This window comes from Salvia hispanica, chromosome 2 (genome assembly GCF_023119035.1).
Source record: "Salvia hispanica cultivar TCC Black 2014 chromosome 2, UniMelb_Shisp_WGS_1.0, whole genome shotgun sequence".
NCBI classification, from domain to species: domain Eukaryota; kingdom Viridiplantae; phylum Streptophyta; class Magnoliopsida; order Lamiales; family Lamiaceae; genus Salvia; species Salvia hispanica.
Window position 1 is genome coordinate 22,743,876 of NC_062966.1, and position 27,167 is coordinate 22,771,042.

Here is a 27,167-nt window from a genome sequence, read left to right on the forward strand (position 1 = left end):
TGACTTTGAACCCGTTTATCTTTGAGAATTTAAGACTTTCTTTTTGGACAATGTCAAACTCTTGTTGTTTCTTTTTGAGTAATAATTGTTGGTCAAACTTTTAATGAAACCCTAGTCTTATTCTTCGTCTGTTTTAAATTTTTTTATTTTAAATTTCTTTAAATCGCGACCACTCGTATTTATTAACCCTAAAGGGCGGTCGTGACAAGCGCTGTCAGTATTGATTCTTCACACCAGCAATCAACAAATTCAGGTGAAGGTGAAGTTATCTTATTGATTAGATACTGTTGATTGGGAAATAAACTTCATGACACAAACCAATTGCAGCTATGAAGCTACCTTATTGAATAAATACTGTTGATTGGGAAATAAACTTCATGAAACACACCAATTGTAGCTATGAAGCTAGCTTACATATAAGATATAAACTTGATGACGGTTATTGATGATTGGGATGATCAGGCGAGGCGCTGAGTGGATCTGATAACAAAGCTGAAGTTGTAAGAACTGACACCTTTGTAAATACCATCAACATGCTCAGTGTAAGAAACCTGGCCATTGGTGGAGTTCGTGTCTTGCTGCGTGTAAGAATAAGGAATATCGCAAGTGCCCCTAGTCCCGACATACTCAATCACAGCCGAAGTCCTCGCAGGTACGGGAACAGAGCCCGAAGCCTTAAGTGATGTGGTAGTAGTTGTGGTGGTGTCCCACCGGAGAGTGGTGTTTATCTCGAATGAGACGGTGATCTCTCCTTTTACGATGAAGGGCACGCCAGTACTGAAGGTGGTGGTCACCCCTGCAGTTAAAGACAAGCTGCGGCTAAAAGTATAAGATTTCTCGTCTTGATACGTAATCTCAACACCCATGTTAGCCTCTTGGTCGGTGGAGTTAATAAGCACGGATGAGCCTGCAACGTAAGGCATCTCGTTATATATCCTGGCGTTGTCCATCCGATATCTGACGTTGTGGATCTTTCTTTGGGATACGAGCTCTTGCACCACCAGTCTGGCTTCATTGGTGATGGTGCGGACGGCCGCATTTAACATGCTGGTCTTCCCTTGGGCGGTCAGACGTGAACAATATTGGTCATTGCCCGCATTGCGGAGTGCAATGGTGTCACCGTCGATTCTGACCGGCCAGAAGTGCGCGTCGCGGTTGTTGATGGAAGACTGGTTATTGGCATCGGCCCATATCCAGTTTGGACTGCGCCTCCAGAACAGGCCCAACCAGTGATCCGATGCTATGCGGACATGTCCGTCCGACATGAGCGACACCCGGTGGCTGGATGCCAACTCGCTAGGATCATTCGATGAGAACTGTAGGTAGTTGGCGCCATCCTGGGACACTCCTCTAAGGAAACTGAACATATAGGATACTCAACTTTAATTTATTAATAAAAAATACCAATTTCCTTTGTGTATCATTGGATGATGATAAACAAAAGTTACTAACATCATAAATTGAATTCTTTGGTCAACAAGAATATGTAACAGTACCTGCCATTGTCCCCTTTGAAAGCCACGTGGCCAGGCAGTTTCACCAATGTACTCCAATCCACAAAAGTTAAGAAATTGTACGAAAGGGCGTTTAACTGCACGAAAATGCCCCAGTACTGCGGATCTATCAACAGGCGCCCACCGGTCTGAACGTGATTCAAGTAAAACTGACCTGCTGGCCTACGAGGCGCCTGAACCGCCTCGAACAACGTGCATGAAGGATTTGTTGTGTCTTCCACGGGCTCCCTTAATTCAGCAACGATGCCATTTCCATTCACTCTCTGCGACCAATACCTGTTGGAATGACAGAATCGGAGGTGAACGTAGTTGGCGTTGCTTGTTGCTCTTTCGACTTCAATCTTCACGAGCGTGCTGAACACACTCTGCTCCCCAAGCTCTACTACTCTTGCCCTTTCGTTGTAGTAAAGATGCCCTCTATCAGGATAACCAATTGTTCTAATGGCGATGAACCTTGGAAGATTGAAGGCCATGCTCACCTGCTTGTAAAAATATATACATATAATCAAAATAGCTACTACTTCATCTGTCTACCAATAATCATCTCAATTTTCCATTTTTGTCCATCCACCAATAAATATTCCGTTTACTTTTTTACTACTACTTTTGGTAATAGACACCTTATTCCACTAACTTTATCTCATTCACATTTTATTATAAATATATAAAAGTAGGACACGTATTCTATTATTTTTTCAATTCAATTTTCATTATATTTCTTAAAACCTGTGTCTGATCAAACTGAGCCTATTATTCGTGGACAAATGGATTTTAAGATGAAACTCAATGGATTTCTATCAATGGATTTTAAGATGAGTTACTAACTACTCCCTCCGTCTCATTAAATATGTAACATTTGCTTTTCGGCACGGGATTTTATGTAGTGTTGTTTTGTGAGTTTATGAATAGAGAGTAAAGTAAGAGAGAAGAAAAAGTAGAGAGAGTAATGTTTCCATTTTTAGAAACGTTTCATTTTTAATGGGACAGACCGAAAAGGAAAACGTTGCATTTCTAATGGGACAAAGGGAGTATAAGTTTGAAACTTTAACTAGCCCAACAATATATCTAAACTGAAATAAAAGGATAACTGTAATTATTTAGACCTAAACTAAAAAATAAAGCTAAGGCCCAATAACATATTTGGGCTTAGAAAATATAACCTCGTTCACGTTAAAGAGTTTGAGGGAGGGTGGTGACAAATAAAAAACAAGCGATAGTGTAAAGAGTCAGAGTAAATTTTTAACCGACGTCTTAAATTCGTTGATAGATATTTTGCAGACATTGTCTTTGTCGCCACGGGCTATCCTTCCATTACAATTCTAGGAGTTTATTGACGGAAAAAATCGTCGGTAAAGCTCAATAAAATTTGATGAAATAAAGAAAAAGACTATTATATTTATCCAACGATAAAAACAAAGGACTAGGAGAGAAGATTTTACCGAAATTGAAAAGTGGAAATGCAAAAGGCTTCAATCTTGTTTGTGTGATTCTCTGTGGAAATGCAGCGACTCTATTTATAGATGAAATAATTAGTAGTATGCTTTTATTGATAAGGTTGGTACAGTTGGCAAACGCAGAAATAGATGTCGTTTTGATATAGTATTTGATTGGTGGAGAAAGATAAATGAAAGATAAGATAAATGCACGCCTTCCAAAGTGATCTTGATAATGATATAAGACGTATATTATACAGAATTCTTAGAATTTACGAAGGACCATATATTTCCGGATACGCCTTCCAAAAATATACACCTTCGTATATTTGCTTTTTTCTTCATTTAGTAAATAGGAGTGATTTGTTATCTTTTGCATCAATCAATAATACAATTGTATATTATCATCTTTATGGTTCTTCTTTCTGCGAGAAACCTAATCGCGTTGATCAATCTCCTCGACAGAAACTTATCTTCGATTTCCGATCTACGGATGTCGATCAGTCCGATAGGATATCCACTGTAAATGAGAAACAGGGATAATAAAACAGATGAAAACACCACATCAGTGAAGAATAAATGCATAACTCTACAAGCATAATAAATGCTACTATGATAGGTCCTTGACCTATCGAGCCTGAGCACCACGATTTAAACGAAGAAATAGAGGATAAGAGAAACCCTACTTGAGGTGATAGGGGGTTCCGCCAGAACCAAGAATGAGAATAATGTGTTTATTATTTCTTAATGAATCAAAATACTATAGAACTTTATTATATATAAAATTCTATACCCTAAAATGTATCTTGCTAATCAAGCTAGATAAATAAATAAAAAACTTACAAAAGATATGGAAAGTAAATAAAGATAACTAACTAAAATAAAAGATATGCTAAATCAAGAAAGGCATATTGGAGATGATCTTCGGCGAGATTTGCTAAATCGAGGACCCTATCATACTCCCTCCGTCCACGGTGAAGTGTCTATGTTAACTTAGAACAAGTTTTAAGAAATGTAATAGAAAGTGAGTAGAAAAAGTTAGTAGTGTACGAGTCCTACTTTTATATATTAATTTTAAAATAAAATGTGAGTGAGATGAGTTAGTGGAATGTGGGGTCCATTACCAAAAGTACTCCCTCCGTTCCATAGTAATAGAGTCATTTTGTCATTTTGGTACGTTCCATAGTAATAGAGTCATTTTCCTTTTTAGTAAAAATCAACACATTTTTCCACATTTACTTTACTCTCTCTTACTTTTTTCTCTCTTCATCTCTCCACCATTTTCATTATCTACTTTATTCTCCCTTTACTTAACTCACCTAACACAATTTTTCTTAATCTCTGTGCCGAAAAGAAACGCCTCCATTACTATGGAACGGAGGGAGTAGTAAAAAGTAAATGAGAAACTTAAATATGGACGAACAAAAAAAATGGAAACTTGAGATGTCTCAAACGTGGACATAGGAGTATTTATTAAATATTCTCTCATTCGTCCCACAATAAGAGTCACATTAAGAGTCACATTTTACTTTTACCGTAAATTGTAAATATGTCTCACATTCTACTAACTCACTTCACTCCCATTCTATTAATATATTCCGAATAAGCCTTCCAAAAATAATCCAGCGCATAAAACACGTTTCCAAATCAGGACCATAAAATATTTTCAACGTTTTTATGAATTAATTATAAAAACATCAAAAAATTCGAATCTAATTAAATTATTGAACTCAGCCACTTGTGCTAGGCAAAATATGGACTAACTCTGTTGAAATGCATTAAAAATGGAGTGTAGGTGTAAATAAAATAAGATGAAAAGTGGTATTTATAGTCTGAATTTATGGTATAAAAATTAATAAAAAAGATTAAAACCTGCAATGAGCGGTTTTATCCGCATTGGAATGGAAATATATAAGGCCTCTACTTCTATATAGGATAGATAAATAGAGAATAAAGTAAATGATGAAATAAAGTAAGTGTGATTAAATGTTTGGTTTATTGTTAAAAAATAAAATGACTCAACATAGTTGTGACGTCCCGAAAAGGAATACAACTCAACTTAGTTGGGACGGGGGAATACTTAAAAAAGAATCTTCAATTAATTCCTTAATTTCTTAATTAACAAAAATTGGTGAAATTTTCTAATTAATAATGATTTCATGAATAGGGTAGTGATAAAATGCAAACTTATAGTATATTGTACAAACTTAACACAGTTTCAACACAGTTTCAATACAATATCAACACAGTGTAAAATTTCTAGATTTTAATGTCAATACAGTATCAACACAACATCAATCATTGACTACCGTTGAAATTCAGTTGACATTTTTTTGTTGATGTTTTTTTTTTATCTATTGACATTTTTCAATGGTCCAGATCATAGTTTTGAGTTTATACAATATTTAGAGTTTTCATTTGATCACATCCCTTTTAATAAGTATATTGTAACATCCCGGATTTTAGAACCCTAAATTTTGAGCCCTAGAATTAATTGTTGATGACGTGGCATCGAGAATGCTTTTATTTCATGAGTTGATATGGTCAATTTGAATTTTCTAATTAATAATGATTTCATGAATAGGGTAGTGATAAAATGCAAACTTATAGTATATTGTACAAACTTAACACAGTTTCAACACAGTTTCAATACAATATCAACACAGTGTAAAATTTCTAGATTTTAATGTCAATACAGTATCAACACAACATCAATCATTGACTACCGTTGAAATTCAGTTGACATTTTTTTGTTGATGTTTTTTTTTTATCTATTGACATTTTTCAATGGTCCAGATCATAGTTTTGAGTTTATACAATATTTAGAGTTTTCATTTGATCACATCCCTTTTAATAAGTATATTGTAACATCCCGGATTTTAGAACCCTAAATTTTGAGCCCTAGAATTAATTGTTGATGACGTGGCATCGAGAATGCTTTTATTTCATGAGTTGATATGGTCAATTTGAGTTAGGGTTTGTGTTGAAAGTTTGAAAAGTCAAACCTATTTAATTTAATGATGTGGCATGTGATATATTAAGATATGAGACTATGTGGCAATTTAATTGTTTATGGGTGAGTGAGAATATTAGAAAAAATTTCCATAAATACTTGTCACCCTAATTCTCATAATTTTCGAACCCTAGACCCCTTGGAGAAAGAATTTCTATTTTTCCGGAATTTATTTAATCCTTGAGGTATTCATCCAAATTAAATTCCAAGAGCCAATTATTTCCTTGTTTAGAGATGGAAAAAAATCGAGCCCCCTTATTTTCTAGTGATTGTCGAAAATCACTATATTTGGGAAGGAAGGAATTGTTTTATCTTGTTTGATTCCTTACTTGATTTCCTTCCATACCTAGAATTTAATTATTCTACCAAATCTTTCCATACTTCAAGAGATCTTGCCTTACTTTATTTTAGTCAATATTCAAGAAATCCATGCCTTATTTAAAAGGCATAGAAATCGCCCCTTACCTTGTTTCATGGAGGATTTTCCTTATTTTTATTTTGCTCCATGATATTTTATTCTATATGGAAAAATACCAAAAACAAAACCATGGCTAATTACCTAGCCTAATTTTCGAAAATTAGGAGATATTGCCATCTTCTATTTTTGTTAATTCTTCTTCCCTACTTCACAATATTATTTCATTTATTTATTTAATTGGGAGAAAGATCTTACCAAATATTCTATTCTAATTACCAAAAGATCTTGTTGAACACTATAAATAAGAGAACACCCCAACCCTAGACCCCAAATTTTCGGCCCCCTCACTCACATTCACTCTCTCAATTTTTCTCCTACATTCTCCATTAATCCTTCATCCTTTGAGAAGAAATTGAAGTTTAATCCAAGAACTTTGAAGAATCAAGGCTAATACTTGTTTTCTACCGATTGTTTTTCGCTAAAGAGGTATTTTTGTTTAAGAGTTATGTTTGTTCTTCTTCTACCTCTTCTTTTTCTTCTTCTAACCGATTAATCGGTCTTCTTGAACCCTCATGCATCTTAGTTGAGTGAAAGAGGGATAAAAAGGGATGTGGGAACATGTGTATGTGTGTATGCCGTGTGTGTGTGTGGCGTGTGTGTGTGTACCGTGTGTGTGTGTGTTGTTGTGTGGTGTAGTGTGTGCTTGATAGTTAAATAATATGGTGTGATAAACATGATCTTGATTAATTAGTAATGATAAGATAAATCGTTGGGAAGAAGGAAAAGTAATGAGACATGCATGAGTAAGAGTAGTATTGAACCTAATTTGTGATATGTGCCTATGTGATTAAAAGGTGAAACTTTGGTTGCGAAGCCGGATAACGGAAAAGCGAAACTACTTGAAAACTAAGCAATCGAGGTGGGCTTTACTCTTAAAACTCTCTTTTATTTTGTCAAAAATGTTATTCGGTGTTATAAGGGTGGTTTAACTGTTATGCCATGCCTATGTTTGTTTTAATGTGATCGTTGGATATGCTTATACGAATTCGGGTCTGAGTATGGGCCGCAAGCCCTACCAGGCTGTGTACACAATGGGATCGAGAGCCGTCCTTGCTAGTCGGCCGGTCTCGTGGGCGAAAAGTGTGGCCACACTTTCGTCGCACCATGGAATGATTGTTAATTGATGAGAAAATGGGAGGTTATTTTGACTGGCCAGTCTATGAAAATATATTTTGTGATACTCGTGATATTCTTTTATAACTGCTTAAAACTCGAGTTCACTTGGTAAGGGTGGCATAACTTATAAAATGTTTTGGCAACGAGCTCACTGAGTATTTCAAAATACTCAGCCCTGCATGTGTTTTCCTTATGTGCAGGTTGAATGACGACGAGTGGTGGCGGGTGTTGAGCAGATTAATGAATTAAAAAGGATATGTTGAACTTCAAGCGTAGTTGTGTCTTCATACATAGCTATACTTTCTCTTGGTCGTTTTCCGCTGAATTTTTGATATACTTTAGAATGTCTTTTTGGAATATTTGCATCTTGCCTTCGGTTTGAAGCCTTAGTCTTTTCTTGTGATTTCGTCTGGGATATTGAGCCGTGCTCTTAGGATATTTTGATCGTTATTTATGATATCTTTCTTCCTTCTAATCTTCTAGGTTATGTTGTGACATTTAATACTCTGATATCTCTTTCAATTCTTTTGGTCAATGCTCTTTAAATGAAACCCTAGCCTATGTTTACTTCTTGGGAGTCGGTTTTGGGTAGCAGCCGCCGCATTTATTGTACCCTAGGAGGGCGGGCTGTTACAGTTGGTATCAGAGCCTCAGTTCTTTCCGCTCTGGACCCAAGAGTCTTTTTCAAACGTTAGGTTGTCTTTTAATCTTTTGTGTAAATGAACTAAATGTGGAAGGCTCAACACCGCAGCTCGTCTCGTTCAACCGCAAAGAAAGAGGTACTAGATATTTTGTGACTTGTGCTTGAAACTTGATGCTTTTGGAAATATTGTGAATGAGAAGTGACGCTTTCTGAATAATGATTTGTTGAATATGAGAACTTGTGAAAAGCATGCTCTTGTATGTGCTAGAAATATTATGAATGCGAAGCGATGCTTCTTGAATGATTTGTTGAATGTTACATGAGAACTTGTGAAAATTTGTGAAATGCGAATGTGATCACGTGAGACTATGTTGAAATGTTGCTATGCTTAGATTTTGGACTTTTGGACCTAGCATGTTTAGCTACGATCACAGCGCTTGTACCAACAGTAGAAACGTGAAAGAACTAGTATAAGGCCGTTAGTGTATGTGGAGATTCGACGAAACGCGAATAGAGAACGCACGAATAGTCGTCTTAAGAACGAGAACCTTGGACGCGACGTTTTGAACCACCATCTTTCGACTTTTATACACTTTCGCAGCACCATTTGAGATCACGCACTATCTATTCTTTTCCACCTTTGTGATGGTGCTGACTTGTTCCTTTTCCCTTTTTGTAGATGGTCCAACCCTATCACGCCCTTATGCGTCACCGTTACGCTAAGAATAGGAACTTTCCGGTGGAGCGCTATAGAGAGCTAGAATGGGACGGAGAGCAGTTCCTTCTGAACTTCGTCACCGATTTCTATGGTCATTGGCTTGGACGCCTACGCGTACGGGACTACCCATCACGAGGGAATCATGCGACTTATCCACATACTGCCTTCCCCTTGGAGCGAGTGGACCGCTCAAGCCTCAGTATCCTACACTTGGTTTAGCCCGCCCAAGTACACGCCTCGAGGAGACTTCGTCGGCCTAATAGGAGTCTTACTTCCGGCCATGTCTGCCGCCGTTGACGGACCTCCACTCCATCCGCCAACGCAAAGGTACTCGCCAGGAGCAGCACGCCAGATGAAGTATCGCGATGACGAGGAACCGCACGTTGCTCGCGTTCCCCGTAGAAGGACCCTTAGGATGCGTGTTTCGGCCCCTCGGAGGATCATAAGAGAGGCCGAAGAGATGCTTACTTCGATTCCTTCGCCCCTAAGCGACGAGAAGAAGGACGAGGAGATGGGATCGTTTGAGAAAGGAGAGAGTTCGAGCGCCGAAAGTGTCGGAGAGTCGGGAGAACCCGAAGAGGACGAGGGCAGAAGTGGCTAGTGCTCGAATAGCGACTTTGTTTTCTTTTCCCCACGTTTTGAATTTCTAAGAACTTCTTTTTATGTTGTTATTTTCCTTCCGCGATTGAATCGCTCTTTTCCATTCTTTGTACCAAGACCTTTTGGGATCATTTTTGAAATTTTATGGGGAATTCGCACCTTTCATTCTATTACATGGCAATGAAGCCGTCTTCACTCTTTTTATCCTTATTGCATGAATATACTTGCTCTTTCTATTATCTTCCGAGTGTTTTCCACCTTATGGTGCAACCTTATTATGTTCTCTGTTTTCCTAACAACTGCTATTGTGTGGTCTTTCTTTGGACCCTGCTTGTGAATGAGTTTAAAAATCTTTTCTTCCAAAGTACCCTATCACTACCTTGAAATGTTAAGTAAGTGCGCTAACCGTTCGAGTGTGGTAAATCAGAATGCCGCCTAGACGCAACGTGAGGAACGAGGAACCATCTTCCCATGCTTCGGAAGAGCAAAGCGTGACGCAACCAAGACCGCCGTCACCACCACCACCTCCACGAGTAGATAGGGAAGTCGTGAAACTTTTCCTTGACCAAAAGCCTCCTACCTTCGATGGAATGGGTGAACCTGCGAAAGCCGAAACTTGGATACGAGCCTTAGAGCGCATCTTCCGAACCTTAGTGTGCAACGATGCGGAGAAGATGATCTGCGTGACGCATCAGCTGACTGGATCCGCCGATTTCTGGTGGGACACCAAACTGAAGACCATGCCCCAGGATCGCATAGACGGGATGACTTGGGAGGAGTTCAAGACAGAAGTTTACGATAAGTACGTACCCAAGAGCTACCGCAAGGCGAAAGCAGCCGAGTTTCACAACCTCACCCAAGGACGTCTGTCTGTAACCGAGTATGACCGTGCACTTTGTGACATGACCCGCTATGCGCCGGAACAGACCGATACCGATGAGAAGCTGGCTGATAAGTTTCGTGAGGGCCTTAGGCACGAGATTAGGATGGCATTGGCAGTCCGCGGAACCCTTACGTACGCCGAGGCGCTAGCCCTCGCATTGGATGTAGAGGCAGCAATGCCAAAGGAGAAGAGTGCGGGGAACACCGCAATGACATTACCCCCGCCACGTCCTAACCATGACAAGAGGAGATGGGAGGAGAGTAGGATCCACCATGACAATAAGCGATACCGTCCCAACGGAGGAGGACAGACTTCGTTCAATCCAAGGAGCGACCCCCGTGCCAGACCACCTCAGTGTAACGTTTGCGCCAAGTACCATTTCGGGCAGTGTAGAGGACCGAACTCGAATAGATGCTTCAACTGTGGAGGAAACGGGCACTTCTCGAGGGAGTGTCCGAGCAAGGGAAACGGACCAAGGCAGAACCATCAGGGTTTCCGTCAGCAGCCGAGAGCGCCACCTACGAGCTCGGGAGCAAACCCGAATCAGCAACTGCGGCTGCAGCAGCCTGTCCGCCCAAGACTTCCAGCCCCGGCTAGAGCGTACGCTATAGAGCAGAAGCAGCCCAAGGTCGAGCAAGGAAAGCCCGAGAGTGGAAATCTAGCAGGTATAGGCGAAATCCTTGATACCCCTATCGTTGTTTTGTTTGATACGGGCGCATCCCATTCTTTCATCTCTGAGTTGTGTGTGCATACCCTAAGTTTGCCTACTAGGAAGTCCGAACATAGAATGATGGTGTCCTCACCAGTAGGAGGACTGGTTGAGATCTCTCGTTTTTGCTTGAACGTAGAAATCGTACTAGGAGAACTTAAGTTAGTTGCTCACGACCTGCGAGTTATGGCGATGAGAGACGTTGACGTGATCTTAGGAATGGATTGGTTAACCGCGAACTTTGCGACGATTAGTTGTAAGAAACGGCAGATAACCCTACAAACCCCGGGCATGGAACCCGCCGTGTACCACGGAATCTCGATGAACCGACGAATCGCTATAGTCTCCGCGTTACAAGCCACTGCCATGATGAAGAAAGGACGCCCGGCCTACCTTGTCTATCTCCACGGAGAAGAGAGAGAGGAAGCAAGGCTTGAAGACGTTGCTGTCGTACGAGATTTCCCCGACGTTTTTCCCGAGGAGTTACCTGGACCGCCGCCCGATAGGCAGTTAGAATTTACGATCGATCTCGAACCTGGAGCCGCACCCATATCGAAGGCGCCGTACCGCATGGCACCAAAGGAGCTAGAGGAGTTAAAGATTCAGCTGCAAGAGCTCATGGATTTAGGATTCGTTAGGCCCAGTGTTTCGCCATGGGGCGCACCGGTGCTCTTCGTTAAGAAGAAAGATGGGTCAATGAGAATGTGTATCGACTATAGAGAGTTGAACAAATTGACCCTCAAGAACAAATACCCTTTGCCGAGGATAGATGACCTGTTCGACCAACTCCGAGGAGCCGGAGTGTTCTCTAAGATGGATTTGAAGTCCGGATACCACCAGCTGAAAGTACGAAAGGAGGATATCCCTAAGACCGCATTCCGTACCAGATATGGTCATTATGAGTTCGTGGTGATGCCGTTCGGTCTGACGAACGCCCCAGCCGTGTTTATGGATTTGATGAACCGCGTTTTCCACCCGTACCTAGATACGTTCGTCTTAGTGTTCATAGATGACATCTTAGTCTACTCGAAGGACGAAAAGGAGCACGCGGAACACCTACGGATCGCGCTGGAGACGTTGAGGAAGGAGAAGTTGTACGCCAAATTCAGCAAGTGTGAATTCTGGCTGAAGGAAGTCAACTTCTTAGGGCACATCGTGTCAGCAGAGGGAATCCGAGTGGACCCCGCTAAGGTCGAGGCGGTACAACAGTGGAAGTCGCCATCGACGCAGAACGAGATTCGGAGTTTCCTAGGTTTGGCAGGATACTACCGAAGGTTCATAGAAGGATTCTCCAAGATAGCGAGACCGATGACCCAGCAGCTCAAGAAAGGAATCAAGGTGAACTGGACGCCGGAGTGTGAAGCAAGCTTCCAACTTTTGAAGGAGAAATTGACCACCGCACCAGTGTTAGCTGTGCCAGAGCTTGGAGTCGACTACGTAGTTTACACCGACGCTTCGAAAGTCGGATTAGGATGCGTGTTGATGCAGAACAACAAGGTGATCGCTTACGCGTCGCGACAGTTGAAACCGCACGAGTTGAACTACCCTACCCACGATTTAGAGTTAGCCGCTGTAGTGCATGCCCTAAAGATTTGGAGGCACCATCTCTACGGAGTTAGGTGTGAAATCTTTACGGACCATAAGAGTTTAAAGTACTTCTTCGAGCAGAAGGATCTGAACATGCGACAACGGAGATGGCTCGAGCTAGTGAAGGACTACGATTGTGGTATCAACTACCACCCCGACAAGGCAAACGTAGTAGCAGACGCTTTAAGCCGTAGAGACCAATCGCAACTCGCCGTTTTTCTGACAGAAGAGGAAAGTTTAGTGCGAGAGTTGAGTAAGTTGCGGATAGAAGTAGTTAGAACACCCGATACCGTGAAAGGCCGAATCGCCGCGTTAGTAGTAGAACCTGATCTAAGGACGAGGATCGTTGTAGCTCAACGGCTAGATGAGAAATTAGAAGAGATTCGAGTCGAAGTGAGAACCGGTGAGTCCGGAAGTTTTAGTGAGGCTTCCGATAACGCTCTTACCTTTGAAGGGAGACTGTGTGTGCCGAACGACGAGAGTCTTAGGAACGAGATCTTGAGCGAAGCTCACGAAACCCCATACACTGCTCACCCCGGGAGCACGAAGATGTACCAGGATCTGAAAAAGTCCTTTTGGTGGAACGGCATGAAGAGAGATGTCGCAGCTTTCGTGGAACGTTGCTTAGCCTGCCAACAGGTGAAAGCCTTACACCAACGACCGTACGGGAAGCTACAACCGCTTGAGATACCCGAGTGGAAGTGGGAGCACATCGCTATGGATTTCGTGACTGCGTTGCCGAAAACCCTTAAAGGGAACACCGCGATTTGGGTGATCATCGATCGACTTACCAAGAGTGCGCATTTCATACCAATCCCCGTAACCCATGGATCGGATAGGCTAGCTCGGATCTACATTCAAGAGATCGTGCGACTACATGGAGTCCCAGTGACGATTACGTCTGATCGTGACCCGAAGTTTACCTCGAAATTTTGGATTAGTCTACAACGCGAGCTTGGAACACGCTTAAACTTTAGTACCGCTTTTCACCCACAGTCCGATGGACAATCCGAGAGGACGATACTAACTCTCGAGGATATGTTAAGAGCCGTGGTGCTCGACCGAGGCGGAAGTTGGGAGACCGCACTCCCTTTGATCGAGTTCGCCTACAACAACAGCTTCCAAGCAACGATCGGCATGGCGCCGTATGAAGCACTTTATGGGAGAAGGTGTAGATCTCCGCTCTACTGGGATGAAGTCGGCGAACGAAGAGCGCTTGGACTCGATGCAGTCGAAGAAATGGTCGAAATCGTTCGACGAATCCGCGCGCGAATGAAGGAAGCTCAGGACAGACAGAAGTCGTACGCCGACGTTCGACGGACGGACTTACAGTTCCACGCTGGTGATAAAGTTTTCCTCAAAGTATCCCCGTCGAAAGGGATAGCGCGTTTTGGAGTCAAGGGCAAACTGAAACCACGTTTTATCGGGCCGTACGAAATTCTAGAAGGAGTAGGACCCGTAGCTTATCGTTTAGCGCTGCCGCCCAGCCTTGGGAATGTGCACAACGTTTTTCATGTGTCGCAATTGCGAAAGTACGTGTTCGATCCGAAGCATGTGATTCGTTACGAGGATATTGCTGTAAGCCCGGATCTGAGCTACGAGGAGCAACCCCAGTTAGTCTTAGATCGAAAGGTCCAAACCTTGAGAAATAAAACCACTGCCTTCGTGAAAATTCAATGGAGAAACCACGGGCCCGAGGAAGCCACGTGGGAGCGTGAGGATAAGATGATAGAGCTTTACCCGGAACTCTTTCCGTAAAAGGTACCAAATTTCGGGACGAAATTTTTTTCTAAGTGTGGTAGGATGTAACATCCCGGATTTTAGAACCCTAAATTTTGAGCCCTAGAATTAATTGTTGATGACGTGGCATCGAGAATGCTTTTATTTCATGAGTTGATATGGTCGATTTGAGTTAGGGTTTGTGTTGAAAGTTTGAAAAGTCAAACCTATTTAATTTAATGATGTGGCATGTGATATATTAAGATATGAGACTATGTGGCAATTTAATTGTTTATGGGTGAGTGAGAATATTAGAGAAAATTTCCATAAATACTTGTCACCCTAATTCTCATAATTTTCGAACCCTAGACCCCTTGGAGAAAGAATTTCTATTTTTCCGGAATTTATTTAATCCTTGGGATATTTATCCAAATTAAATTCCAAGAGCCAATTATTTCCTTGTTTAGAGATGGAAAAATCGAGCCCCCTTATTTTTCTAGTGATTTTCGAAAATCACTATATTTGGGAAGGAAGGAATTGTTTTATTTTATTTGATTCCTTACTTGATTTCCTTCCATACCTAGAATTTAATTATTCTACCAAATCTTTCCATACTTCAAGAGATCTTGCCTTACTTTATTTTAGTCAATATTCAAAAATCCATGCCTTATTTAAAAGGCATAGAAATCGCCCCTTACCTTGTTTCATGGAGGATTTTCCTTATTTTTATTTTGCTCCATGATATTTTATTCTATATGGAAAAATACCAAAAACAAAACCATGGCTAATTACCTAGCCTAATTTTCGAAAATTAGGAGATATTGCCATCTTCTATTTTTGTTAATTCTTCTTCCCTACTTCACAATATTATTTTATTTATTTATTTAATTGGGAGAATGAGATCTTACCAAATATTCTATTCTAATTACCAAAAGATCTTGTTGAGCACTATAAATAAGAGAACACCCCAACCCTAGACCCCAAATTTTCGGCCCCCTCACTCACATTCACTCTCTCAATTTTTCTTCTACATTACTCCATTAATCCTTCATCCTTTGAGAAGAAATTGAAGTTTAATCCAAGAACTTTGAAGAATCAAGGCTAATACTTGTTTTCTACCGATTGTTTTTCGCTAAAGAGGTATTTTTGTTTAAGAGTTATGTTTGTTCTTCTTCTACCTCTTCTTTTTCTTCTTCCAACCGATTAATCGGTCTTCTTGAACCCTCATGCATCTTAGTTGAGTGAAAGAGGGATAAAAAGGGATGTGGGAACATGTGTATGTGTGTGTGCCGAGTGTGTGTGTGGCGTGTGTGTGTGTGTACCGTGTGTGTGTGTGTTGTTGTGTGGTGTAGTGTGTGTTTGATAGTTAAATAATATGGTGTGATAAACATGATCTTGATTAATTAGTAATGATAAGATAAATCGTTGGGAAGAGGGAAAAGTAATGAGACATGCATGAGTAAGAGTAGTATTGAACCTAATTTGTGATATGTGCCTATGTGATTAAAAGGTGAAACTTTGGTTGCGAAGCCGGATAACGGAAAAGCGAAACTACTTGAAAACTAAGCAATCGAGGTGGGCTTTACTCTTAAAACTCTCTTTTATTTTGTCAAAATGTTATTCGGTGTTATAAGGGTGGTTTAACTGTTATGCCATGCCTATGTTTGTTTTAATGTGATATGTTGGATATGCTTATACGAATTCGGGTCTGAGTATGGGCCGCAAGCCCTACCAGGCTGTGTACACGATGGGATCGAGAGCCGTCCTTGCTAGTCGGCCGGTCTCGTGGGCGAAAAGTGTGGCCACACTTTCGTCGCACCATGGAATGATTGTTAATTGATGAGAAAATGGGAGGTTATTTTGACTGGCCAGTCTATGAAAATATATTTTGTGATACTCGTGATATTCTTTTATAACTGCTTAAAACTCGAGTTCACTTGGTAAGGGTGGCATAACTTATAAAATGTTTTGGCAACGAGCTCACTGAGTATTTCAAAATACTCAGCCCTGCATGTGTTTTCCTTATGTGCAGGTTGAATGACGACGAGTGGTGGCGGGTGTTGAGCAGATTAATGAATTAAAAAGGATATGTTGAACTTCAAGCGTAGTTGTGTCTTCATACATAGCTATACTTTCTCTTGGTCGTTTTCCGCTGAATTTTTGATATACTTTAGAATGTCTTTTTGGAATATTTGCATCTTGCCTTTGGTTTGAAGCCTTAGTCTTTTCTTGTGAATTCGTCTTGGATATTGAGCCGTGCTCTTAGGATATTTTTTATCGTTATTTATGATATCTTTCTTCTTTTAATCTTCTAGGTTAAGTTGTGACATTTAATACTCTGATATCTCTTTCAATTCTTTTGGTCAATGCTCTTTAAATGAAACCCTAGCCTATGTTTACTTCTTTGGAGTCGGTTTTGGGTAGCAGCCGCCGCATTTATTGTACCCTAGGAGGGCGGGCTGTTACATATATACTCTTATTTATAATGAGGTAATTTTTGTGTTATATATTGTCTTACATGAATAGTATTTTAATTTTAGAAATAAAATAATTAGTAGTGCTAAGTTAAAAATTCTGGATTTGGTAGAATAAATAAAAATAGTTATGAAGCTACCTTACATGACACAATCCAATTGTAGCTCTGAAGCTACCTTATTGATTGGGAAATAAAATTGATGACAAAAACCAATGAAGGTAGCTTACATATAAGAAATAAAGTTGATGACGGTTATTGATGCTCAGGCGAGGCGCTGAGTGGATCTGATAACAAAGTTGAAGTTGTAACAACTGACGCCTTTGTAAATACCATCAATCTGGTCAGTGTGAGAAATCTGGCCATTGGTGGAGTTCGTGTCTTGCTGCGTGTAGGAAAAAGGAATATCGCAAGTGCCCCTAGTCCCGACATAATCAATCCTAGCCGTAGTCCTCGCAGGTACGGGAACAGAGCCCGAACCCATAACTGATCTGGTAGTAGTTGTGGCGGTGTCCCACTGGAGAGTGGTGTTTATCTCAAATGACATGGTGATCTCTCCTTCCACAATGAAGGGAACGCCAGTCCTGATTCTGGTTTCCACCCCTGCAGTTAGAGACAGGCTACGGCTAAAACTATAAGATCTCTCGTCTTGATACGTAATCTCAACAAGGCTCGTAGCCTCCTGGTCGGTCGTGTTAGTAACCACGGATGAGCCTGCGAGAAAAGGCATCTCGTTGAATATCCTGGCGTTCTCCATCCGATATCTGACGTTGTAGATGTTTCTTTGGGACACGAGCTCTTGCACCACCAGTCTTGCTTCTGTGGTGATGGTGCGGACGGCCGCATTTAACATGCTGGTCTTCCCTTGCGCGGTCAGACGTGAACAAAATTGGCCATTGCCCTCATTGCGGAGTCCAATGGTGGTGTTGTTTACTCTGACCGGCCAGAATTGAGCGTCGCTGCTAAACAAAGAAGACTGATCAGTGGCATCGGCCCATATCCAGTTAGGACTGCGCCTCCAGAACCGGCCCCCCCAGTGATCAGACGTTATCCGGAGTTGTCCTCCGGACATCAACAACACGCGATGGCTGGATGCCAACTCATTAGCATCATTGGATGAGAACTGCAGGTAGTTTAACCCATCCTGGGACACTCCTCTAAGGTACCTGAACATTTAAAGTGTCATTTTGACTCGACACAAATTTTAAGAAATTGTATGACTTTATTAGGAAAAGTGAATAAACAAAGTTATGAATAAACAGAGTCATTCCTCTAAGAGAACTGAAGATCATTTGGTCTAAATTAGGATACTCACCTTTAATTTATTATAATTCGATTATTCGACTATTATTGACCCACTTCAATAAAGATGTAAATAAATAAAAGTTACTAACATCATAAATTGAATTCTTTGGTCAACAAAATACACAATTTTATATACAAATATCCGCGGTACGCGGTATATCATTAGATGATGACAAGAATATGTACCAATTACCTGTTGTTATCCCCTCTGAAAGCCACGTGGCCAGGCAGTTTCACCAATGTACTCCAATCCACAAAGGTTAGGTGACCAGGCCAAGCCGGGGGGTTTTCCCACACGAAAACGCCCCAGTTCGCCATATCATCTACCCATAGACGCCCACCGGTCGGAACATGATTAAAGAAAAACACACCTGCCGGCTGACCACTCACCTGAAGCGGCTGAAACAACGTGCATGAAGGATCCTTTGTGTCTTCCACGGGTTTGTTCAATTCAGCAATAATGACGTTGCTGTTTGCTCTCCTCGACCAATACCTGTTGGAATGACAGAATCGGAGGTGAACGAAGTTGGCGTTGCTTGTTGCTCTTTCGACTTCAATCTTCACGAGCGTGCTGAACACACTACTTTCCCCAAGACTTACTGAACTTCCACTTTCGTTGTAGTATAAATGCCCATGACCAGGAAAAGTAGTTGTTCTAATGGCGATGAACCTCGGAAGATTGAAGGCCATGATCACCTGCTTGTAAAAATGCATACTTATAATCAAAATAGCTACTATTACTTTCTCTGTCTACCAATAATCGTCTCAATTTTCCATTTTAGTCCATCCACCAATAAATGTTCCATTTACCTTTTTACTACTTTTGATAATAGACTCCATGTTCCACTAACTTTATCTCATTCATATTTTATTATAAAATTAATATGTAAAAGCAGGATACACATTCTACAATTTTTTTCCATTCAATTTTCATTATATTTATTAAAACTTATGCCTGATCAAACTGAACCTATTATTCGTGGACGGATGGAGTACTAATATTTATGATAGACTTTTTTTTTGTCAATTTTAAACGAAAAATTCGGTAGATAACATTTGGGAAATGAACAACAAACAAGTTTAATACGCAACTCCTTCTACACAAATTAATTTTAAGATGAAACTCAATGGATTTCTATCATGGTATTAGAGTGAGTTACTAACTACTATAAGTTTGAAACTTTAACCAGTCCAACAATATATCTAAACTGAAATAAAAAGGATAATTGACCTAGAAGTATAATTATTTGGACCTAATTAAAAAAAATAAAATCTAAGGCCCAATAATATATTTGATGAAATAAGGAAAAAAGACTATTTATCCAACGATAAAAACAAAGGACTAGGAGAAAAGATTACCGAAATTGGAAAGTGGAAATTATGCAAAAGGCTTCAATCTTGTTTGTGTGATTCTTTGTGGAAATACAGCGACTATATTTATAGATGAAGTAATTAGTATTGATGAGGTTGGTACAGTTGTAAACATTTGATTGGTGGAGAAAGCTGTATCGAAAGATAAGATAAATGCACACCATCCAAAGGTGATCTTCATAATGATGAAAGGCTTTTATTATACGGAATTCTTAGAATTTACGAGGACCATATATTTCCGGATACGCCTTCCAAAAATATACACCTTCGTATATTTGTTTTTTTCTTCATTTAGTAAATAGGAGTGATTTGTTATCTTTTGAATCGATCAATAATACAATTGTATATTATCGTCTTTATGGTTCTTCTTTCTGCGAGAAACCTAATCGCGTTGATCAATCTCCTCGACAGAAACTTATCTTCGATTTCCAATCTACGGACGCCGATCAGCCCGATAGGATATGCACTGTAAATGAGAAACAGGGATAATAAAACAGATGAAAACACCACAACAGTGAAGAATAAATGCATAAATTATATGGAATGACCCAAAATGAAATACTGGGTCAAATTATGTGGGACGGAGGGAGTAGTATGCTTTTATTGATAAGGTTGGTACAGTTGGCAAACGCAGAAATAGATGTCGTTTTGGATATAGTATTTGATTGGTGGAGAAAGATAAATGAAAGAAGATAAATGCACGCCTTCCAAAGGTGATCTTGATAATGATGAAAGACGTATATTATACAGAATTCTTAGAATTTACGAAGGACCATATATTTCCGGATACGCCTTCCAAAAATATACACCTTCGTATATTTGTTTTTTTCTTCATTTAGTAAATAGGAGTGATTTGTTATCTTTTGCATCAATCAAGAATACAATTATATTTTATCGTCTTTATCGTTCTTTTTCTTTCTGCGAGAAACCTAATCGCGTTGATTAATCTCCTCGACGGACCCAACGCCCACGATGGAAACTTATCTACGATTGTCGATTTACATACGCCGATCAGCCTGATAGGAGGTTTATCCTATCACCGTCTCTCTCTTTCACATTGCAGCGGGGACCACACCGTGGTGGATATCCACTGTAAATGAGAAACAGGGACAATAAAGCAGATGAAAACACCACAGCAGGGAAGAATAAATGCATAACTCTACGAGGTAACATAATAAATGCTACTCCCTTCGTCCACGGTGAAGTGTCTATTTTAACTTAGAACAAGTTTTAAGGAATGTAACAGACCTGAGTAGAAAAAGTTAGTAGTGTGTGGATCCTACTTTTATATATTAGTTTTAAAATAAAATGGGATATGAGTTAGTAGAATATGAGGCTCATTACCAAAAGTAGTAAAAAGTAAATAAGAAACTTAAATATGGACGAAAAAAAAGGAAACTTGAGACACTTAATCATGGACATAGGAGTATTTATTAAATATTTCCTCCGTCCCACAATAAGAATCACATTTTAATTTTACCGTAAATAGTAAGTAGGTCTCAGATTCTACTAACTCACTTCACTCACATTCTATTAATATATTCTGAATAAGCCTTCCAAAAATAATCCGGCGCATAAAACACGTTTTCAAATCAGGACCATATATTCTACACACGCATTTAAAAATATTTTCAACGTTTTTATGAATTAAATATAAAAACTTCAATAAATTCGAAGCTAAATTATGGAACTCAGCCACTTGTGCTAGGCAACATATGGACTATACTTTGTTGAAATGCATTAAAAATTGGAGTGTAGGTGTAAATGAAATAAGATGAAAAGTGGTATTTATAGTCTGAATTTATGGTATAAAAATTAATAAAAAAATTAAAAATTGGTGAAATTTCTAATTAATGATTAGTTCATGTGTAAATATATTTTTAAATTTAATTTTTAAGTATTTTAAATTTGTAATGTATTTAATGAAGTATTTTTGTGTTACTACTAGAAATATGAAGAAAGATAACCAGAAAAGTCATCAACTACCACAGAATAAAACTGAAAAATTTAAAGTAAATAACAACTGAAATTTAGAGAATATCTTATGCCATGACGTAGAAAACAGCAAAGTAGAGCAATCAAAGAACCAACAAAGAAAACACGAACGGATCTTATAAAATGCTCGACTCAAATATTGTTCAAAATTAAATAAAAACAAGTATTCCAAATCATGAAAACATACAATAAAAGAGAAAAAACATGACTCATGAATTACGCGCCTATTTGGTGACGTTTCCTCCTCGTGTCCGGATCTCAATGACTCTTCACCCGACTCTTCCTCCTCTGTTGTTGGCGTGGAGTTGTTCTCCGCCATTACCGTTGAAGGCGCTGCCGGTGTGGCCGTCGTGTTCGTAACATGCAGTCAGTACTGATGATGAAAAACTCATGCTTATAAACATGGAGTAATAAATTTTAGAATGAAACTCTTTGAAATTCTATTACAGTCCGTTTGATGCACAAAATTTGAATTGAATAGAAGTGAATTTAATGAAAACTGAAATAATTGAATTAAAAAAAGTTGTGCACATACATAATACACATTATACACACTACATGTTATATGTGTATTGTGTGTATAATGTTGTGTGCAGTGTGTACAATATGTGTATATTGTGTAGTGCGTGCAGTGTGTGTGAGGTGTATGTGCCGTGTGTGCTATGGAAATATGCAGTAAAGGTATCTAATTTATAACTATTTGGAGTTCCAATTATCTACTTTATTAGGAATTGAGGAAGGGTAGGCAGGTTTACCAATGTACTCCAATCCACATAAGTTAGATGACCGTACGAATCTGGGGCATTTACCTCGACGTAAACGCCCCAGTTCGTGTTATCTACCAACAGACGCCCACCAGTCGGAACGTGTTTCAAGTAAAAAACACCTGCCGCCTCACCAGCCGCCTGCACCGGCTGGAACAACGTGCATGAAGGCTCTCTTGTGTCTTCCACGGGCTGGTTCGATTCAGCAACGATGACGTTGCTGTTGGCTCTAAGCGACCAATACCTGTTGGAATTACTGAATCGGAGGTGAACGTAGTTAGTGTTGCTTGTTGCTCGTTCGACTTCGATCTTCACGCGTGTGCTAAACACATTCCCCTCCCCAAGATTTACTGAACTTTGTCTTCCATTGTAGTATAAATGCCCTCTATCAGGATAGCTAGTTGTTTTAATAGCAATGAACTTTGGAAGCATGAAGCCCACGATCCCCTGCTTGGAAACATACATACATATAATTAAAATAGCTAGTATTCCCCCCGTCCCACATTTGGAGTCACTTATTGTTATGGTTCGGGTTTTAAGAAAGAGTTGAAGTGTGTAATAAATGAAGTGAGATGGTGGAGTGTGTAATAATTGAAGTGAGATGATGGAGTTGGTTGAAGGTGGGTCCCTTTTGACTTTTGATTTTTGTTTTGATTTATTTTAATGTAGATAATGACATTTTTATATAATTTTGATGAAGAATGGGGTAAAATTGTATGACCAAATATGGAAAATTCTAAAAGTGACTCTTAAACTGGGACGGACTTTTATGGTAAAAAGTGATTCTTAATCTGGGACGGGGGAGTATTAATAATTCTATCGGATTACCAACGGAAATTTCTCGTAGGTATTAACGGAATATTCGTCGATAACTTTTGGCAAATGAACAACAAACAAGTCCAATACGCTACTCCTTCTATACCAATTAATTTTAGGATGAAAATCCATGAATTTCTATACTAATTAAATTTAGAATGAAACTATGTGAATTCCTATCAGAGCCCGTTTGATACATGGAATTTGAATTAGAATTATATGGAATTGAATATAAATGAATTGAATGAAAACTGAAATAATTTAATTGGAAGAATTTGTGCACATAATGCACACTGCACATTGTGTGTGTAATGTGTATATAGTAATGTGTAGTGTGTGCAGTGTGATAGTGCATGTCGTGTGTGCTATGGACATATACAGTGAATGTATCTCATTTTTAACTTTTTGGAATTCCAATTATCTATTTAAATAGAAATTGAGAAAGGGTATGTAGGTTTACCAATGTACTCCAATCAACATAAGTTAGAAGACCGTACGAATCTGGGGCGTTGACCTCCACGTAAACACCCCAGTTCTTGTTATCTACCAACAGACGCCCACCAGTCGGAACATGATTCAAGTAAAAAACACCTGCTACCTCACCAGCCGCCTGAACCAGTTGGAACAATGTGCAAGAAGGATTTGTTGTGTCTTCCACGGGCTGCTTCGATTCAGCAACGATGACATTGCTATTCGCTCTAAGCGACCAATACCTGTTAGAATTACTAAATCGGAGGTGAACATAGTTAGTGTTGCTTGTTGCTCGTTCAACTTCAATCTTCACGAGTGTGCTAGACACATTTTCCTCCCCAAGATTTACTGAACTTTGTCTTTCGTTGTAGTATAAATGCCCTCTATCAGGATAACTAGTTGTTTTAATAGCGATGAACTTTGGAAGCATGAAGGCCACGATCCCCTGCTTGGAAACATATATACAATTAAAATAGCTAGTATTAATAATTCTGACGGATTACCGACGGAAATTTCTAGTATGTACTAACGGGATATTCATCGATAACTTTTGGCAAGTGAACAACAAACAAGTCCAATACGCTACTCCTTCTATACCAATTATTTTTGTGATGAAACTCCATGAATTTCTATCATTACTAATTAATTTTAGAATGAAATTAAACTCTATGAATTTCTATTAGAGTTCGTTTAATACACAGAATTTGAATTAGAATTTCTTTTGAATTGAATAGAAAGGAACTGAATGAAAAATGAAAATAATTGAATTTAAAGAATTTGTGCACATACTTAATACACATTATACACACTACATGTTGTGTGTGTATTGTGTGTATAGTGTGGTGTGCAGTGTGTACAACATGTGTATATTGTGGTGCGTGCAATGTGTGTGAAGTGTATGTGTCGTGTGGGAAGGTATCTAATTCATAACTATTTAGAATTCCAATTATTTACTCCCTCTGTTCCATAGTAATAGAGGCGTTTCGTTTTGAGCTCTCGTTTTGAAAAAATGATAATAAATAGTTAAAGTTGAGAGATAGTAAAGTAAGAGAGAGAATAATGTAGTGAAGGGTCTTATCTACAATATTATCTTTTTTACTTTACTATTTCTCCAGTTTAACTATTCATTATTATTTTTTCAAAATGAATGCTCAAAACGGAACGCCTCTATTACTGTGGAACGGAGGGAGTACTTTAATAGGAAGAGAGGGAGGTAGGCAGGTTTACCAATGTACTCAAATCCACATAAGCTAGATGGCCGTATGAATCTGGGGCGTTTACCTCCACGTAAACGCCCCAGTTCGTGTTATCTACCAACAGACGCCCACCAGTTGGAACGTGAATCAAGTAAAAAACACCTGCCGCCTCACCAGCCGCGTGAATCGGCTGGAACAATGTGCATGAAGGCTCTCTTGTGTCTTCCACGGGCTGGTTCGATTCAGCAACAATGACGTTGTTGTTCGCTCTCAGCGACCAATACCTGTTGGTAAATGAAAACAAAAATAACTATAAACAATTATGCCACACCGGTGTAAAGAGAAGTTACAGCCTCTTCTCCTATCATTAATAGATTTTAGTATGAAACTCATGGATTTCTATTAATACCTTTTGGAATTACTGAATCGGAGGTGAACGTAGTTAGTGTTGCTTGTTGCTCGTTCGACTTCGATCTTCACGAGTGTGCTAGACACATTCCCCTCCCCAAGATTTACCGAACTTTGTCTTTCGTTGTAGTAAAAATGTCCTCTATCAGGATAACTAGTTGTTTTTATGGCGATGAACTTTGGAAGCATGAAGGCCATGATAGGTCACCTACTTGTAAACATGTATACATACAATCAGTAGCTATTATTAATATTTCCGACGGAATTTTCTTGTTGGTTCTTACTAAAAATTCCGTCGTTAACTTGAACAACAACCAGTGTGTGTGAATTGTGTGCTATGAAAAACAAATGATATCCCATATCGATGTAAAGAGAATCACTGAACATTTTTCATGACATCTTAAATTCGTTGGTTGATGTTTCATGACAAACTTTGATGAAATGAGAAAAAGACTATGTATCCAATGATCAAGAGTTGAAAAAAAGGATTAGGAGAGAGGATTACCGAAATTGAAAAGTGAAAATGCAAAAGGCTTAATTTGCTTCAACCTGGATTGTGTGATTCTTTGTGGAAAAGCATCCACTCTATTTATAGATGAAGTAAGTAGGCATGCTTTTATGGCCGCTGAGGAGTTTGGAGCAGTTGGGAAACGCAAATTTATCCGTAAAAAGCAGTTGGAACAAATTAGATGGGATATAAATCAAATCCATGCACGAATAAAAGACCATTTTTTCATTTTGAGGTGTATGCCAATAAAAAATACATTTGCTTTTTTTATTTTAATAAGTGAAGTCTACTAACTTATATTCTATTAATTCATTTGAGGTTGTCATGAGTTTTAATGGATAATTATTAAAGTAAGAGAGATTGAGAAAAAGTAGGTTATCATGATTTTAATGGATAATTGATAAAGTAAGAGAATGAGAAAAAATTAGTTGAAATTATGTAGTGGAGATAGTGGAGTCCATAAATGACAAAGTAAAAGAGAAGAAGAAAAAGACTCATAAATAGATATGGTCTATTTCTATGGGACAAATAAAAAAAGAAATATGACATACTTCTAAAGGACGGAGGGAATACAAAATAGATAAAAAATTCGAAAATCTCTTATTCCAAGAATTCTCATACCACGATCTCATATTTCAAAAACTTAGTGAATTTCCCAAATTAGTTAGAGATATAACGAAAAAAAAAAGAGTAACGCTAAAGACAAAGTTAACGACAATTAGTGCAATAATCCTTAATCGGTTAATTCCATTTGAACACAAGCCAAACCCAAAATTCAAAAATTCAAACTCAAAATCCCTTTCTTCTCTTACTTTCAATACGTCCTCCGTCCCATAAAAATAGGTCATATTTCATTATTTTTGTGTCCGTCTCATAACAGTAGTCCATATCCATTTATGGTAACCTTTTACTACTTCTCTTTTAGGGTTAATTCTTCTTTTGTTCTAGGATGTTAATTGCATTCCATCTTAATGAAGAAGAATAGATTTGTTCCCAGTTAGGGAGTGACGCATAAAGGTTATGCGTCTTTAAAAGTAAAACGCATAAAGGTTATGCGTCTTTACGCAATGACGCATAAGGATTATGCGTCGTTAGGTGAAAACGCAAATAAAATTAGCGTTTTGGAGTGACGCACAACTGTTATGCGTCTTTCATTAGTGACGCATAACCATTTTGCGTCTTTCATTAGTGACGCATAATGGTTATGCGTCTTCGAGTCGCGATTTAAACAGCAGAACAGAGGCAGAAACACATTTTGACAGAGGCAGCGAGCAAAGTCGCGATTTTCCATCTTCTCCGGCGCAATTGTCCATGTTTTCCGACGAATTTCAAACATATTCGGTATTTGTTCTTCAATTTGGCTACATTCATCATTATTCATGTTTATTTTGCTCTACTTTGTTAGTTTTACCCAATTTATTAAAAATTAGGGCTTATAGAAAAAATG

General features: G+C 39.1%; 3 protein-coding genes across 5 annotated transcripts; all 3 read right to left on the reverse strand.

The window, feature by feature from the left end:
* Positions 1-308: 308 nt before the first annotated feature.
* Positions 309-2,992, reverse strand: LOC125204547. 2 transcript variants are annotated; one of them, XM_048103237.1, is made up of 3 exons: positions 2,954-2,992; positions 1,497-1,993; positions 309-1,359 (listed from the first exon to the last, which is right to left on the reverse strand). In XM_048103237.1, the coding sequence occupies exons 2-3, from the start codon at positions 1,985-1,987 to the stop codon at positions 459-461; spliced, it is 1,392 nt and encodes a 463-aa protein (XP_047959194.1). In that variant the 5' UTR covers positions 1,988-1,993; positions 2,954-2,992; the 3' UTR covers positions 309-458. The 2 variants fall into 2 exon arrangements, with proteins under 2 accessions (XP_047959194.1, XP_047959195.1); XM_048103238.1 differs by lacking the exon at positions 2,954-2,992 and having other exon boundaries at positions 1,497-1,996.
* A 14,041-nt stretch (positions 2,993-17,033) lies between these two features.
* On the reverse strand, positions 17,034-19,640 carry LOC125208415. Its single transcript, XM_048108021.1, has 3 exons — positions 19,551-19,640; positions 18,385-18,887; positions 17,034-18,052 (listed from the first exon to the last, which is right to left on the reverse strand). Exons 2-3 carry the CDS (start codon positions 18,879-18,881, stop codon positions 17,152-17,154), a joined length of 1,398 nt encoding a protein of 465 aa, XP_047963978.1. The 5' UTR covers positions 18,882-18,887; positions 19,551-19,640; the 3' UTR covers positions 17,034-17,151.
* Positions 19,641-21,667: 2,027 nt separating this feature from the next.
* LOC125203231 lies at positions 21,668-25,772 on the reverse strand. 2 transcript variants are annotated; one of them, XM_048101541.1, is made up of 6 exons: positions 25,718-25,772; positions 25,214-25,420; positions 24,836-25,088; positions 23,598-24,053; positions 22,313-22,768; positions 21,668-21,890 (listed from the first exon to the last, which is right to left on the reverse strand). In XM_048101541.1, exons 2-6 carry the CDS (start codon positions 25,408-25,410, stop codon positions 21,876-21,878), a joined length of 1,377 nt encoding a protein of 458 aa, XP_047957498.1. In that variant the 5' UTR covers positions 25,411-25,420; positions 25,718-25,772; the 3' UTR covers positions 21,668-21,875. The 2 variants fall into 2 exon arrangements, with proteins under 2 accessions (XP_047957498.1, XP_047957499.1); XM_048101542.1 differs by having other exon boundaries at positions 21,668-21,930.
* Between the last annotated feature and the right edge of the window lie 1,395 nt (positions 25,773-27,167).